Source organism: Cyprinodon tularosa, unplaced genomic scaffold, assembly GCF_016077235.1.
Source record: "Cyprinodon tularosa strain WSP-4 unplaced genomic scaffold, ASM1607723v1 ctg802, whole genome shotgun sequence".
NCBI classification, from domain to species: domain Eukaryota; kingdom Metazoa; phylum Chordata; class Actinopteri; order Cyprinodontiformes; family Cyprinodontidae; genus Cyprinodon; species Cyprinodon tularosa.
Genome location: NW_024039566.1, coordinates 247,969 through 266,225, shown reverse-complemented (window position 1 = coordinate 266,225; position 18,257 = coordinate 247,969). Strand labels below are relative to the sequence as shown.

Here is an 18,257-nt window from a genome sequence, read left to right as displayed (position 1 = left end):
ACATTTTTCCAATTAGGTGTCGTGATATTTAATCACAGGGGAAATGATTGGGGATGTTATTACTATCCTTAGTTTTATTCTACAATAATCTAAAAATTTCAAATAAATTTTTCTATTCAGTTACTGTACATACTTTGCGTTGCATTTGTTAATATACCAAATATTTCATCTCCTTTTCTTATGCAAAATACAAGCACTGCTTTTTAAAACTTCTTTTAATAGGGATTTTATAATAGGATGATTTTTTAATTTTTTTTATATTTAATATTTGTAAGAGTTGAGTTATTTAGAAAAGTACGTGATGATACTCCAGGTCTCCAAAAAAAAGCACATTGTGCTTGATCATCACAGAGCTGCAGATGTGATGTTAACTGGTTGGTGAAAAGAACTTGACACCCAGGGTGACACAGGGATTACTCGTTCTATATTTAGACTTTATGTACATGAATATTGGCAGGACATCTCTGTACATGTGACAGACACACACCCACACTCGCACGCACACATACACACAATGATACAGCGATAATAACACAGATCTCCAGCACGGAACAGCATACTTTTACAAGATGGGTTCTAGAGGAAACACTGGCTGAGACTGATAAAGGGAATGTCTTGAACTACAACTTCCACATAAAATTGGAAATTATCTGGAACAGTTATTACTGTCATCAATAAAAAGAGACAATCAAAAATATAGACACAAAGTATAAAATAATTTAAATTTCTCCTAAAACATGAAACGATTATGCAATGAGAGATCTATACAAAGCAGAAAGCTGCAGGATCTCCTCCAGTCCCTGTGATTTTTACTGAAGGATGTAAATGGAAGAAAGCAGACGCCATGCAGCAACAAAGAAACCTACAGGAGGAAAGGTGATTTTTCTCTGGAGCTCTGCCTCTCCGCTGGATATGATGTCAAGGCGACGAGCTGGGTAGAAAGAGCAGCTCACGCTTCGGGCCTCTCGGACTTTCCGAGATAAAATGTAAACATAAATATACAGGTTGATATCTCTCTCTTTCTCTACAAACATCTCAGTCTCTTCTACAGGCCCATCAGCTGCACGAGTAGTCAGTCTGTGTACACTTCTTAGTACAATATCACTTAGTGTTAAATAAACTTATTTAATATATATATATATATATATTTATATAATAGATTTATTTTTTGCAGAGTCGTTTAGCAGTACTTCCTTGTTTTCACCAGTTTGCTCTGGTATCTTACTGAGTGACCACTGTGTCCCACTACGTAAACATCTAGCAGGTAGGTCTTGCCCGGCTCCAGACCTGTGATGGTCTCTGTGGTCACAGCTTTCTGCAGGTTCGGGCTGTGGAAGTACTTGCATAGGACCTTTTCGGACTTCCTGCGGGTCTCTGGCCCGGCACACTGATTTTGTTCCCTACGCCGCTGCTCTTCACCGTAGTTTTCGGCCACCTCTTTACGGTAAATGCAATATTTGTTGCGGTCCTGCGTGCCCAGCCAGGCCACGGTGACGGAGGAGCAGGTGCGCAGCTTGTCAAAGGCTTTGATGCGGGTGTCCTCCGGTAGAGACGGGAAGGGTTGCTTGCTGCTGGGCCGGGTGGTGGCAAGCACCTTTAAAGTAGACGCGCCTTTCCTGCTTCCTCGCAGACGGATCTGATACTTGGCTTTAGGCTTTCCTCGCAGCTGGAACTGCCGCACCCCTTCCACATTCTGGGATAGCAACAGCTTTCCATCTCGCCTCACCTGCACCTGCACCGCATCCAGACAGGAGTGCACGAAAAGCGTGACCCTCTGGTGGGAAGACACTGGAGCAAAGCGTAGAAACTTTGTGCCCTTCCTCTTGATGAAAACGTCTGCCACTTTGCCGTCCTTCAGCTCCTGTGTCTTCTGACGAGCTTCCTCTTTAGTGCGAGCAAATGTTCCCACATAGGCTGTGCTGGTGTTGGTAGCCGAGTTCACAGCAAACACATCAAAGTAGTACTGCGTGTCTGGTTTAAGGTTTGACACTGTGTAGATGTTTTTGTTGCCTATGCACACCTTCTGAATGTCCGACGTTTTGGGTTTGGCTAAATATGGTCGCGAGATCTTGTTGCTAGTAAGGCCTCTGTCCTTCCCAAACCCATTTTCTGAGGGAACAAAGCCAAAATGCACAAAGTCAAAGGGGCTAAAGTCTCGGACAGGCTTTGGAGCCAACATGAAAGCATCATCTGCACTGATTTTGGCCTCGGCAGCACACATGCTTTTGAAATTGTGCTCCTTGTTGATCACCACACAGTACTGAACAGGTTGGCCCATCAGAAAGCCTGTCGGTGTTGGCTTCCAGGCAAGTGTGATAGTGGTGCGACCCAGCGATGTCACGTCCACGCGGGGGTCGTAGGGCAGCTCCGGATATGGCTGGTCAGACTCAGGAGTTGTGGTGGTGTACACTTTGAAGTTGCTGTCTTTCTCAGTGGACAGCAACTCCAGCTGGTAGAGACCGGAGGGCGTGCTGGTTGCCATGTAGGACTCCACATCGTTTCCCTTGTAGGTAAAGAGCTCTGTGCCTTCGTCTACAGTCACCTGTTGTTTCTGCTGGTCCAGCGGTTCAGGCTGTCCTGGAATGAAGAAAAGCAAACATACAACATGAGCTTCTTCGTTGACGTTGCATCTGTACCAGTTCATCATGTACATACTCTAAATGAGTAGAATATTTTTTTTTCTTGATTCAAAAACATCAATCTAATCCAAAATAAATTTGATGTTGTTAGATTGGGATGAAGTTTATAGATGATTAACTTGCTCACATCATGGCTATGTTTACATTCCAAACATCCCTAAGATCACAGGCCAGCATTCACGGATGAAGAGCTGTGGCACAAAGAGATGCCTTGTGAGCGTGAGAGAGACAGCCTGAGCTCTTATTCAGACTTAATCCAGAAGCCATAATATTATGTTTGTCAACCACAGAGTAGCCATGGTGGAGTGCTAAAAATTAATGCTCAAAGATCTACTCCCTGGAGAAAGCAAGCAAAAAGGGATGCAGAGACCAAATATGTCAGGAGGGTCATAGTTTTAACTCTTGCACCTTTGGTGCTGGACAGCCATAACCTTCTAGGCATATTGAAAGTAATACTACATTTTGTTCAAGTTCTAATTCTATAGTTTTGCAAAAAAGTTTTAAAAAATTATTGTGAATAATATATAATGTAGCAGGAGTGAACTTTTACCTTCTTTTCAAATTTCTCTACAATACAAACTTTCTCAAAAGTATGTTGGACATTATTGTATCTTGACAAACTCAAACTTTTTTTTTTCTTTTTGTCAGAAAAACAAACATTAGCTGAAAGTTTGGTAAGTATTTCCACCCCTGTCTATATTTTTTATCAAACCACACTTGGTAAAAAAAAACAAAGGATCACGTCTTCTTAAGCGATGGTCTCCAACCCTGTTCATCAGAAACCAGTGACCTGCTGGCTTTAAATGTGTCTGTGCCTTAATAAGTTACATTTAAATAACTACATGCATGCAGGATGAGCCTTAAAGCAATAGTGGAGGATGTTCTTTTTCTGGGTATATCATGTGGATGTGGTCCTCCTAATTATCAATCATTCAGGTGTAATGTTTATCCGTCCTATGTGCTCGTCCCTAATTAGCTACCTTTTCTGCATATGCACATCTTTCAGGAGTATATTTGTGGTGAGCAATGATTTCAGCCAGTCTTTGAAGTTTGCCTTTTTTACCATGGTTTTTTAAAAATGGCAGAGGATCATAAGAGTGGAAAAATGGCAAATCTTCTTTTGGAAAGTAAGCTTGTATGAGCGATACAAACAGCAATTTTTTAAACAGAGCGTGCACGAGGAGAAATGGGCTTGTGCACGCTCTCGCACGCTTTTAATAGGCGTTCCCTCCCGGGAGAAGTTACAGGGTTGTGCATGTGCATTTTTTTTAAAGTGGTGAGGGTGGGTCTTTTCACAAAATTAGGGAAAATCCTCCACTAGACCTGTAAAGATCACAATTGGGAAGCTTTGTTGTTTCGTAAGTCGCTCCGTCTTGTAGATCTGTTTTATTAAGAAGCTTTAGTCTCATTGTACTTTCAGGACACAACTAAATTTGATTTATTAGTATTTATCTGTAACAACATCAATGGTAAAATATATCTTTCTAATTAAAACATGTTGTTTAGTAAATGGAAGAAAATATCCTCCGAGCTCAGTCAGTTTGGCAGCTTAAACACAGTAAAAAGCCATTTTTGAGCTCTCCATATATTCAGTTGTCTCTGGATGGGCCTCTCCAACACATTCATGGCTTCTGAAACCAATCCTGTACTTTATTTGTTCTGCATTTTGGGTAATCAAACCAGATAAGTTAGTTTTTAATAGTATAACAACATCCCAGCTTCTTTTTATGAAAATTAAATCAAGCTTCTATGTTTTTCTGGCTACTCTGCCATAAATACCTGATTGGTGAAGAGTGTTAGCAGTGGTTGATTTCCTGGATCTTCATATCTCCACAAGAGAAAACAAACACTCTGTTGTAGTGACCACTGGGATCTTTCCAATGCTGCTAATTTATTTTTGTGTCCTAGTCCCAGTTTTTAGCCCTGACATAGTTCGATCATTGAGTTCTAAAAGCAAATTAATTGATTTAATTCCTTGGTTTCTGTATTGATGATCTGATATCAACTGGAGATCTTATGTTTCTTTCCAAGTGTTGTTAAATAAACTGAATTTATAAAAGCTGAGCTACAATCAAGTTACAGAAAAAGCTAAAGGATGCTCAGTGGAAATTTAAATACCCAAATTCATGTTTTGGCAAAAATTGTGAAGACATTTAAAAAATATATAAAAAATGCCCCAATACAAATGTCTTCCATTTGTCATTTTAGAGTTGTTTTTCTGTTTTTGTTTTTTTTTTTATATACCAAAATTACCTGTACAACAAAAATTACTTTAAAGAGAAGCAGCAATGGAAATAATAGTAGTTTTATTTCCAAAAATAAAAGCCCCTAAATCAGAGTAGTATTCTTGTAAAACTTTTTGTACACAATTATGCAATTTCAAAAAGCTAAACTATGTGACTCACTCTTGCCCAGACATAGACCAGCACTAATTCTTCAACATTTTTCACCTTTGGATGAAAGGATTTTTCTCTTCTGCAAGGGGGCTTGTTTAAACTTACCAGTGATTTTGCCAATTAATTATTTTTGGAGCATTTGATCTGACAAACAGGTGCTTGTATTTTAACATTCAAATATAATCTCACATCACACCTATATATTCTAAACCACAGCTTTAGTCATCTGGCAAAGCCCCCTCCGCTAAAAGGACAGCTTCCATATGGGCTAAGTTTAATGTGAGTCAAAAAAAAAAAAGGAGGGCAGACAGAGGCGAGAGGAGTGGAGTTTAGCTGGGAAGGCAGAGCCGTTTTAAGTAAAGGGACGTAATGGCTTTGATTCAGCAGCCTGAGTAGAGAACAGCCCTCTTTTGAAATTATAGATGTCAGTTTGGGTCGAGCCTAGGCCTCATTAGTGGTCAGACTAGACACTACGAGTGTGACTTAATTAAAACCCTCCAAAACACAAAGCCTAACATTGCCAGGCAGGCTAATTATGTGTGGAGGATAGTGATATTTCCACATAACGTGTCATTAACCTCTTCCACTGCTGCCTGATGTCAGTTTTACCTGATCCTTCGCCACTGGACTCCTCTGGCAGCTCCTGCAGGGTCAGTTTCCACTCCAGAGGAGCATCACAAGGTGTCACTGTCACAGACAAGGGGGTGTTGTCTTCTTCCACCACAAAATAGTACCTGAGGAAATAATAGTCTCAATATGAACACTGCCATTTAGGACTCATTATAGTCTGATGTTAGCCAAACAATGTCCACAAGGCATCTAAGACAGCAACACTGGAGAACACGGGGATAATATTATACCGTCGACCTTGTTCACTCTCCCTTCGAGCGCACTGACATTCTCATCTATTATTTATTTTTGCATCAACCTGATAGGTCCTGTTAAAGACCAACTTCTCATCTTTCTACTTATTTCCAGGAAGAAACCATCCACAAACATAATATTTTTCTTTTTTGCTTTGAATGAATTAGCCACCAGCAGAAGGTGGAACCAACTGATTTTTTTATGACTGTTATGTCAGCAGGTTTATTCATTCATTCAGTCATAAAGTATCATCACCTTTTCGGCGTGTCCCTGAAGAGGTATCCACTGATCTCAGCTCCATCTGGTATAACAGATGAGTCGTGGAACAGCGCTTTGTCTCTGATCTGCATCTGAAAGAGTTCTTCATCTCTTGTAGGAAGCTTCTGGGCCCACGATCCCAGGCCCAGTAGCGTCAGCAGCACCAAACTCCAACCTTTACACTGCCTCATTCTGAAACACACAAAGGGATTTATGCATTTGTTTAGAATAAAGATATACTTTCACGTTTACGTCTCTTATTTTGATATAAGAAAAAGAAGTGGTCCTTGAGTTGCGCCACTATGCTTAAATGATCCACTAATAAACACAATCAATCATAAAAGTATTGAAGAAGATTCTGCTATTCGTAAATCATCTGTGAGCAAATATTTTGGGTCCCCATTAGTGATAATCAGGATAAAGACAATCTGAAACAGTTGGAGTACCATGTGATTAGCGAATAATGGTTATCTCCTAACATGATAAGAACAACCATCTGCTCTGGAAACACCAGAGATGGCAAAAGTACTCACTTTTCGTACTTGAGTAAAAGTACAGATACTTGTGTTAAAAAACACTCTGGTAAAAGTGGAAGTACTGATTAAACTTCTTTACTCAAGTAAAAGTAACAAAGTACAGGCTTGTAAATTTACTTAAAGTATAAAAGTAAAAGTAGAAACCACTTTTTTCATGCCGTTGCCTACATTTTAAATGGATGTCTGCCAATAGGACTAGATCTCCGTTGTGTTCATTTTCAATCATCTCGTCGTCCATATTACTATGCTAACGCCACCGCCACCAAGCTGCAATGATTTGCCGCGAATGAATACCGCCGAATCTGTCGATTCATCTTGTAGTGGTGCGTCAAATGCAACGTAGATTCCCATCCAATTAGATTGAATTTAGTATTGATGACGTGAAAAATAATAACGGTAACTCCATTGAAATGATTCAAAACTAAAGTAACGAGCCAATTTTTTAAAATGTAAGGAGTAGAAAGTACAGATATTTGTGTAAAAATGTAAGGAGTAGAAGTAAAAAGTCGCCATTTAAATAAGTAGTAAACTAAAGTAAAAATATCAGAAAAATCTACTTGAGTACAGTAACGAAGTATTTGTACTTCGTTACTTCCCATCTCTGGGAAACACTTATCTAAATACTTATTTCATAGTTTTGATTCTTCACAAAACAAACAAAAAAAACTTTATGGATGAGATTAGGATAAACTGATTCTTCCTGTGTGATAGATACGCTTTAACCCCAATGGAAAAAAACAAGAATAAGAACTACAATAAGAATGCCATTTAACCCAAATTATCCTTTCACTATAATCAGTCTGTGTAGTTTCAACAAAAAAAATAAAAAATAAAGCTGACAAAGAAATATCAAGACCCAGAATAGGTTAAAAAGGTTCTGTTCTTGTTAAGCAAATCAATGTGTCATCAAAACACACCTTTTAACAGTTGTAGAACATTTTTTTGTTGCTGGGATACGTACATTAGGCACGTTAATCTGTAATTTCCAATGTACTGCAAATGAAAAGCCAGATTAAGAATATTAATAAATATAAATACTGAACGTAGCTATATAGCCATATATATATAGCTACCTTGTATATATATATATATATATATATATATATATATATATATATATATATATATATATATATATATATATATATATATATATATATACGATGTATTCATAATTCAGCTCCACTGAACAGAGATCTCTTGACAAAGTAATCTCCATTTTCGAATAAGAGTCCTAAATCCCAGTGGGGATCACAGAATAAAGGCCGATAACGAGTACCCCAGCCATCCTACAAGAAAGAATGGATTATATTTAAAGTGGGAACGAGTGAGAGGAAAAAGACATCACTTAGTTCTCCTGGAAACCACATTTCTCAAACCCTCAACATAAAATCCTCCAGTCCATGTCGTTTAAGTTTTATTGACCCCAATATAAAACAGTTGGTGGCGTGGTCCGCAGTTGGAGCAGCGTTCAGGGCGAGGTGCAGCTGACCGTGGCAGAGAGCCTCTCATGTATCCCCTGTCTATTGATTTTGCCCCATTGATTGCTGTTGATGGGAACGCCAAATCCCTTGTGATTTAATCAGCGTAATGATGGCAGATTAGCCAGATACTTTACTGCCATTTGCTGCAAGTGAGATGGTGTCCTTTTAATGACCCCTTTCCCTCTCCCTTTCTCTGCTACTCCCGCCCTAGTCTGTCTCTTACTGTTGATCTCAGGTTTTTTTTTTTTCATTAAGCAAATAATCTCTTCAACACTTGTGCACACACGCATACATATCGCTCCCTTGCAGTATTTGCAGTTTCTTTTCCCTAAACTGGGGCAGATTAGTAAAAACCTGCAGACTTGAAGTGATGAGGATGAACCTCCAGTTGAAAAATCTGGTTTGTTTCCTCATTAAGGTATTCTTCTTACAATTCAAACAAGGAAAAAAAAAAAACTTGACAGCTTCTGTCAGTGTCTCGGTCTTGGCTGTTGTCTAGGCCAAGCCTACTGTTGTACCGCCAGACATCAGAGACCAAAAGAAAAACCGCCTAAGTGGTACTTTGAGGTTTGACTCACACAGAGAGCGGAGATCCTTATCGCCTCAGCTTGTCTCATTCCGCTTCTCTTTTTTTTTTAAATAACCATGTCACTTAGAACAAAGACGTGTCTATTAATACTCAAGACAGCAGAGAGGCGGTATGCGCATAGCCGCTCCGAGCTGCCCATCATTCCAACATCCCTAAACACCAACCAGACACAGTGAGGAGCCCTTCTCCTGAACCAACTATGGCCAATACGCTGATGTCACTAGGCTCAGATTCCAAGTGTTTTATCACCCCTGTCATTAGCACATTTGATAGGTGTCTTCAAAGTGCTCCTCGTGTGTGACACCTCTCCCATAGATACTGAAGCGCTCGCTCCTTCGTCGCAGCGTGCCTTATATTGCAGAGAGATGACATCTGAATGTCAGAGCAGCTGCGTCGGGTCGCAGTGTCAACACAGTCACCGCGCTGCAGACGTTTTAGCATGCAAGTCCGCACCACTCCAGAGTGGTACACTTCACCTACCAAAACAACACATTAAAACAAGCCACATCTGGAAGGAATAAAGCGCACTGTTTAATTAGAACACAAGAAGAATGAGTCCATCTTGAAGACCAAATAATTTCAACACAAACTAACCCACAATCGTGTTTAACTTTGTTTCCCCGCTGCTTTTTGGTCTGCTTGTTTATATATTTATAGCTTTCGCTTTGTTTTTTGTGGGATTCGACAGGAATTCAGGATGGAAAAACAGTTTGTATGTGTATAATGGGCCAAACTCTGGAACCTAGAGAGCCCGTGTAATGGGATTAAAGGACAAATGCTGCACTTCAGTCATCACTTTTCTTTCCCATGGCTGTCTTTTGAACATCTACAGTAACAAAGAAAAAAAGCCATACAATGACCTCGACATCCTCTCTTTGATGAATGACAAGCCCTCAAAAGAATCTAAAAGCTTTGACCTGCTCTGATTTGCGCCGTTAGAAAAGCAAATCATCTGCTAAACAATAATGTCACGCTTTGGATTTACATTCCGCTGTGTTATTCTTTATAGATTAGAGATTAAAGCAGGAGGATATCAATTACACACAACAAAGCTAAAGCGTTTTTTATCCACCTGATCCATCTATGAATGTGTGTGAAGGTTGGACAATTATTAAAGCATTCACGTGCATCTCAGTAAATATATTACTGAATCCACAGCTAATGTCAGTAATAACAGTGGTAAAACTCACATTCACACTCTAACACCTTTATTCTGTGTAAACTCTTTGAGAGTTTCATTGGGAACACTCATTTCCTTCAGTGTCCAATCAAATCACAACATTTATCCTTTCTTCAATTATATAAGGATACAGAGCTGAAAAACATAAAATATCATGTCACCTCAAAACTTCACAGTTTTAATGTTAATGATGTGATGTAAAAGAGCCACTTTACCTCCAAACATTGTGTGTAAAATAAGCTTTAAATGCACTACAGAACACTTTAAACAAGGTTCATCATGCTTTTTCTTCATCAGTGGAGTCTTGTGCAGTGATTGAATAGAAGCCCCTGCAGTTAAGAACATTACTTTTCCAGCTTTTCTATTACAATTTTGATATTCTTGGAAGAACAATTATTCCTTTAACTCTTCTGAATATTTGCAAGGTTCACATTATCATGGTTTAGGTTTAGAAAAGCTTATAGCAGGCAATACGTTTTTGACAGAAAGCATTGCTTGTACCCATCATGCCTCTTGCGTGAGTTCTTGGTATTGTTAAGCATTTTTGTAGGTCAGCCAGGAGGACTATACCAAATTTTCATTTTTACTGTTTGCTCTCTAAATTCTGAGATATTTCCTGTACTTTCTTTAGTCTCTGTGTCATTACACTTTATTTAAAAAAAGGGTTATGGGCGTATTTCCTTTGATTTCTTTGTATGAGTAGATTACTCGGTTTGCTGCCAATATCTGATGAGACTTTCCTGTTAATAGGTCCATATATATATATATATATATATATATATATATATATATATATATATATATATATATATATATATATATATATAATAGTTTTTCAATGTTTACTTGGCGCTGTATGTGCCCCTGACTTCCTCCCATAACCTTTTTCAACCTTCCTCTTTCTCCTTTTCTTTCCAGCTCCTTGTCAATATGGATAAGCCTTCTGCCTGCTGACACATGGAGCTCATTAACAAAACGGGAGGGAATAAAAGGCAGTTTAATTTTTACACAAATAAAGACACATTTCGGATTCCACCCTACAAGACGCCTGGCGGGGGCCCACACAGGACCAGAGGCCTCTCTATGTGTGTGGGTGTGTGTTTTCTTAAAGGAAGTCATGGGGGCAGATTTATGGTGGTTGCTGTGCAGAGTTCTATCAGTGCTGTCACTTCATGGTCAATGTGAGGATTGCAATGGAGTAGAGAAGGTTTCTCCGGTCAGGAGGAGAGAGATCAAGAGTCAAAAACCAAAAGCTTTGCAGGACCTGGACCTGCGTTAAAGACAGGCCAAACTAAATCAGGTCTGGATCTCTTGGACAGCGAGAACAGCTCGTTAAAGGTTTGGTAGAGACTGCGGTGGGGACTTGGAGCCAAGAATGGAGACTTTAATCTTGTGTTGGAGTGTGTGTGCAGAGCATCCAAACCATCAAACTGTACTGTTCCACCCTCTGTGTAAAGTCTACATCATCACTCAGGAGCTGTCAGCCTCGCCATCCACAACATAACTCACAGTTTGAGTTTCTGAGCTGCGTCCACATGATCAGAACCGCTAACTGGCACCACAGCGTCATGGAAAGCAGAGCTCAGTTTTCTTCTAACCCTCTCCTCCCCTCTTCACTTCTATATAGCATCCTGGAACGTCCCTCAGAGCAGAGCAGGGCTGGGCGGCTTTAAACACCCATTCAGAAGGAACTGAGTGTTGGGGGGAGTCTGACTGATGTGTTGGCATTGTGACTGCAAGAGTGATTGTAGATTAGAAGACAAATGCCCTCCTCATGGGAAAGTCATCCACCCACTGCCCATCATCAGGAGGGAATGAGTTTTTCCTGCAACTGGGATGTCTGTGCACTGGAAAGCAGCTAGGTGGAGCAAGGAAAAAGCCTGTTCAGCTGCTGGTGCGAGCAGTCCGTCTGAGGGGGGAATAATAAGGGGCTTTGCAAAGTGAGCGTGCCCTGGAGTGGTGGGGTGGGGTGAGGGGGGAGCTTGGTCAGGCACACATGGGATATAATGAATAATTTATCTAGGAAATAAAAACTTGCATGCACTGACTCTGGGTGTGTGACAAAAGCAAAGGAGACTGTATATATACAGAAGCAGAAACCTGTCACCTCTCAGGACGCCGGAGGCTGCAGCCACAGCACTGGAGGAATTCTTTCAGCCCCGGAGTTTTCATATGTAAATCGAGGTTTAGTTACGGTATGCGACGCGGACCTTCCCATTTTAGGACTACAACCCCCCCTCCAAAAAAAAAAAAAAAACACCACTTTTTTTTTTCCTTTTTTCTCTTCATGATTCATTCTCCAGAGAAAGCTGAAGGGGAGTCAGTGTGTCTTCACCCGTCTAAATACAGTCATTCAAATGCCTGTGCACTCCCTGGTATATATGTCCCTCATTAAACACCAACAGAGAGGCTCTCAAATGGACCGGATAAGAAAAACAACAGCCAACACAACACACTGTGTTATAGATCAGCAATGAATCAGTTCTATTAATTACATGGAAATCAAAAAAAAAGATGAAATGCAGATATACATATAAAAAAACTGCTTGGTGATTAAAAAAGAAAAAAACTTTAAAAAGCAGTTTAATGTTTGCCCTTTAAATTGCTTGCATTTTACTCACAATCAACAATGGTTTTAAATGCATTAATTAACTTATTTTGGGGACAAATTCTAACTATACCTTTTGGTTAGAGCTTAGTTAACTAGAAAGCTGCTTCAATCAGACATTAAGGCCGAGTCCAGCAGAGAACAATAAGCCTCACTAGTTTATATAAAGTAAAAGCAAAAGTAAGAAACTGCCATACAACTCCTAGTTGATTTTTTTCCCCAGATCACAATTCATTTTTTTATAACACTGTAAGAATGTATTCAATTTGTAAGAACATTAACCACTTTTTATATTAACAAATACAAAATAAACACTTTTTTTAACAAGGTAGGCTTCTTATTGTCAATACAGCGATCAATTTGAGTGGATAGTTCAGCTTAAACCTCAAATATTGTGGTTTTTGTTGGAGTGAAAATGTGAATTTGCATCCACTTTTATCCAGCTTAGTGACTCCACTTTGGCTCTGACAGGTAGAAAGCTGAGCTCTATAATCCTAATGGACCCAAATCTGTGTTTTTTAAGTGAGGAGAGTTTAGATGTCACCATGTTAAATTAGATTTCAACAAAATCTGCATCCCTTTAGTTTTTTTTTCATATGAACATAGGATAAAAACAGGAAAAAACAGGAGGATCTGTAAAAACAGACTATATGGGGAAACAGTGAAGGTGCTTTTTAGTACTTTATAGAGTCAGCAAAGTTATATTGGAGATCTGCTGCATGCATGAGCAATCCTTTACCATTCAAGTTAAATGATCAGGAATTTCAGGTTTCAAATAATTAACCTGGAATAAAAAGCTTAAAATTGATGCAAGTCTGTTGTTTTGTTAACTGTTCAATTAATAAGATGTAAATCTGCAAATATTATGTTTTCTAAAGGTTGAGTTTACATTAAAAGATAATAGTTTTAGTTTAGTTTAATAGAAATTAATTTTATAAATAATAATCGATCATGTTGATAAAAAAAAAAATTAATGCATTACAAATCGGCTAACTTGATGCATACTTTAAAATTGATTGGAGTCGAGTAGACTTAGTTTTTTAGCAGCAGTTAAGGTTACATTTCTTCTCGGAAAAAATCCGCCTTAATAAATGACACGCAAATTGTTGCACCAAGTCTAATTGTTGAATTTCAGCAGTTGAGTGAATCTACTTTTAGCGCTTTTAGTCTTCCAGGATTGGCCTCTCACAGGTGCGCAAAAGGTGCCAAGGTGACACTAACATGTATGCATCCTGCTTCGTTTTTTTGCGCAGGAGGAAAATAGTTGTGCTGCAAAAAGTTATGACAGGAGAGAATACCACACTGAGCGCGCATGGAGTTTGGAAACATCCTGCGCGTAATGATAAATCGTCTTTTATTGGGTGCTGGGTCACCCCTGGGAGCATGGGAACCCGTCCGCCCGGGGAGGTACAAAGGCGAGAGGATTTTTCTAAAGTTCATCATCTCATCCGCACCGTGTGTTGCTGTGCCAAAGCCAAAAGATAAACTCAAATGAAAACAGCATGCGAGCTGAGGCTGGATTTGAAACTTTGAACCAGCCGGAGCTGTAAACCGCAAAACCCTCTTTTCCTCCTCTCTCTCTGGCTCCCATTGCCAGACAACAAGTCCGATAGACTCTGATCGGCTGCAGAAAAGTTTCCCCAAAATAAGTAAAAGAGAAAAAAATAGTTTTTCTTTTTTGTTTCAAATTCTGGATCAGATGCAAGAGGGCATCTGAAAATTAAACAAAATAAAACACCTTTAGAATAGTCTTACCTATCTTATGATGGTGCCTCTTGTTGCCAAAAGTCTACTAAAATAAATATAAAAAATTACCCCGATCTCAAGAAAAAAAAAGGGGTGGAAATCAAAAGATCAATTTGTCCTCTCTGGTGTCCACTAGTTCCTCCAGTATTCACGCGTCTTGTCTGAAGCGATCATTTGGATTAGGCGGCCGCTCTGATGCGCGTTTGCAGTTTTCTTGCGGATTTAACTGGTCTCCAGTGGGCAGGAGTGGGTTTGTGTGAGAGAGAGACACAGAGAGAGAGAGAGGGTGAGAGAGCGAGCGGGTATCCCGAATGCTGGCAGTGCGTCCCTCCCCTGCTGCGCCGCTGCTATTGAAACCTCCTCTGGATTGGAGGCAAAAATTGCTGCGAACTTCTTCCCCTGCTTTTCTCCCTGTGCGCTCCTGGGACACAGAGATCAGCCCCCTCCTTCAGGAGAGGACGGCCAGTGAGTGTTCACACCTTTCACTCCCAAACTTTAGGATCGGGTTAAAAACCTACAAATAAAAATAAGTCATAACAAAAAAAGTGATATATGATTATAAAAAACAAAAAAGACAAAATGTGCAAAAATAAGAATCAGAAATATCCTTATTGTTTACTTTACTCCAAGGATCATAGTGAGCAGTAGCACCCTGCTGGTGTCACGCAACCCCCGGGGCTGCAGTGTGCAGGCATGTTTTATCACGGGCCTCTGATACCTGGGTGGGTGTGCAGAAACAAACAACTAGTTTCAATTCTGGCCCGTGCGCACACAACCACACACCACATCAACACTATTATTCTGATCAGCTGTGGAAATTCCCAGTGAGCCATAAAGTGTTGTTATTGTTGGCTTTGGATGAGAAGCAAGCATTTCTCCGAGGTAACAGTCAGAGGACTGAATCCTGCCTCCAGATTTGATGCTCTTGATTGGGATCCGCCTGTAAGAAGGGATCTAGATGTAGAGGATGTGGCAGTTTCCTGCAGAGCTGCATGCATCAGCCATTCAGCTTCCTACAGCATCATACATATACAGATGTAGATGTACAGATATAGATTCCACTTCAACTGAGACTGGCTGCAAGCATGAGAATTTATAGCCACCTGCGCTCTTTTGATCCATTAGAAAATAACCCAATATATTTTATCTAAGTATTCAAAAAAATATGGAAATATAGAAAGCGGGACTATTTCATAACAAAAATCATATTTAGGTTATTATTTGGGTTTAGATTAATCTTCATCTGAGAATATGAGACAACATCCCCATAGCCAAACTTTAGTATCAGCATAGATGTGTCAGAATGTGGACTGTGGGGAGAATTATGGACACAGTGTTGATACAACAGCGACGTCTAGCGTTCAGGAAAGGTAAATACAACAAGTCTGCCTTGCATATTGAACTCATGGTTTTGTAAAATGTAATCAGTTTTTTTTCTAATATAAATCGTCCTGCAAACGTATCAACACCCAATGACCTTTACCTGATATTATACCTTTACAAACTATTTATTAATGTGTTTAAACTTTAACGTGATTTTCATCTAATAGAGTAGGATGGGGCATAACAGCACTGTGTGGAAGGATGGGTTTATAATCAGAATAGTATGGAATACTTTTGTTTTCAGCCCTCTTATATGATTTGCACCTAAAGAAGAATATGTAACGTGTAACGACAGCAGAATCCCTGCTATTCTGTTCTTCCTCTGATGTTGAAGATGAAGTAATGAAGGAGCGACATGCAGGTTAAGGTTTAAAACTATACAAGTTTTTAACTTCTTACAGATTGCATTTCATATTCGTAGAGCTACACACATATTTATATATCACTGCTGTTTAAATAAGGTTCTACATAATATATACATTAAATAGGTTTAACATTTTTTCTTTTTCCTTAATTACATTGAAAACTAGATAAATGCAGAGAAAAATCTCCCCATTGAACAAAAACTACTTCTTAAGAGTTTAATAATTAGTACTTTTAATTTAATTACTTCTAATAACTACTTATAATATTCTATTAGTCCTCTTTGTTCATGATATATTGTTGAGAATTGAAATTACTGTATTTCTGTTGTCAGCTCTTGGTTAATATAGTAACTTTATAAAGTCAAAGTAGGAGATTCCAGAGAAGCAGTTAAAAAAAGCAGAGATTTAACGCTCAGGTGATAAAATAAAGACTATCGATGAGGCAGCTATTAATTTTAAACTTGACAAAGGCTTTCTGAAACCAATGCCTAAAACAAACAGCACAAATCACTCTAAACCTACGAGACCTGCTGTAGGACACAGTGGAAGCAGTGTAATACTGTGGGGGTGCTTTTCATAAGCAGGGGCGGACAAACTTGGGAGGGGAGTTGAAGATGTATTTGGGCTAAATGTGGAGTAATCCCTGAAAACAATTATCAGGCCAGCAGAGGTCTGAATTTTGGAGTTACTTTTCCCATTTAGCAAAAAGGCAAATGTAGAAATATGATTGTGATTTTGTGGACTGTAATTCATAAATTCAGTCAACAACAATACTGATTGTATTGTTTGTATTATTTACATATACATATATAAATACACGTGTGTCTGTACTGTATGAATAATACCACTGTAGCCAGAGGTGCAATGGAATTAAATCTCAGAAAGATACAGTTAAAGTCCAAACTTAAAGCAAATTGAGAATCTTTTGCACAACTTAATTTTTGCTGTTAATAAAACCCCAGAAGACTTGCAGCTTTAATTGCAGGGGAACGTGGTCCTACAGAGCACTGAAAGAAATGATTATTAATGCACATCAAAGTGTCGAAAGTCATGAAAGGATATTTTGTGTTATTCTTTCTTAGAAAACCCAAATTTAATTAAGATTTTAATGCAACAAAACATGGAAATCTCAAATGCTTTTGCAAGATATTTATATTTTCATTTTAAAGATGCAGTCAACTTCTATACAGATTTATTTCTATGAGATTTTCAGGCAGGTGATTTCCTCTTATGTTTTATTTCTGGTGGTTATGAATATCAGCGTAATTACTTCAGTATCCTTGACTGTGAAACTGAAGCCAAAGTGAACCTGCTTTTTGGCTCGCCGCTCAGCTGTGAAAACAAATCTGAGGCGTGTATCTTTAGTCACTACATATGTGCACGGATATAGACGTACCAAAATTTACTGAGGCGTGGTGCTACACCCCCCACTCCTGAAAATGTATCCCCGCTGGGAAAAACGTTTAGCACAGATGTGATGAGTTGGGAAAAAAAATGCTTCAGCTTATGCTAATTTTAACAGATGTAGAGGAAACCTTTTTGTACAATACACCTCTCAGTTACCTGTTTTATATTTTGCTGCATCGCTCCTGTTTTATAGCAGGATGCTTCACCATTAATGACCACAGTCAGAAAGAAAGAATCCTCTTTTATAACCTTCACTTTATGTTTTCTGCTTTATATTTTCTAAGTTAATCAGTACTTTACATCCTTGTGGATTAATTTAGCCACAGCTTTTGAAACAAGATGACGTCTGGACTTTGACTGGGCCATCTCATTTTCAGCTGTTGTGTTTCAGTTTTGCTACTGGTTTGGGATTCTTTTGGGTTGCAGTATCATCCCAGAAAGTCCTTGACTAAATTTAGCTATAACCAGGTTATTGGATTAATCAGGTCAGAGGTCACTAAACACTTTAAACTTATTTACCAGATTCAGCTTTTAAAGCATTTTCCTTGATCATATATTTGTCTGAAATTAAGTTAAATTATTCTGGTTTATCCTGTTCTTTGTTCTTTCTTTCTGTATTCAATAATGGCTAAATCCCCCAAAACAGCTTATCTTATTTATGCTTTCATAAAATAAAAATCATCTATATTAACTAGCTATCTATTAAGTAGCTTCTGTTCCTGTTTGGCTGTGACACCATCCTGGAGAGAAATATCAGCTGTGCTGCTACCATCAACACCCTTGTTTATAGATGTTTGAGATC

The 18,257-nt window shown here is 38.9% G+C and overlaps 1 protein-coding gene across 1 annotated transcript; it reads right to left on the bottom strand.

The window, feature by feature from the left end:
• Nucleotides 1–402: 402 nt before the first annotated feature.
• On the bottom strand, nt 403–14,690 carry ndnf (neuron-derived neurotrophic factor). The gene is made up of 4 exons (XM_038271650.1): nt 14,310–14,690; nt 6,155–6,349; nt 5,645–5,769; nt 403–2,577 (listed from the first exon to the last, which is right to left on the bottom strand). The coding sequence occupies exons 2-4, from the start codon at nt 6,346–6,348 to the stop codon at nt 1,181–1,183; spliced, it is 1,716 nt and encodes a 571-aa protein (XP_038127578.1). The 5' UTR covers nt 6,349; nt 14,310–14,690; the 3' UTR covers nt 403–1,180.
• Nucleotides 14,691–18,257: the final 3,567 nt, after the last annotated feature.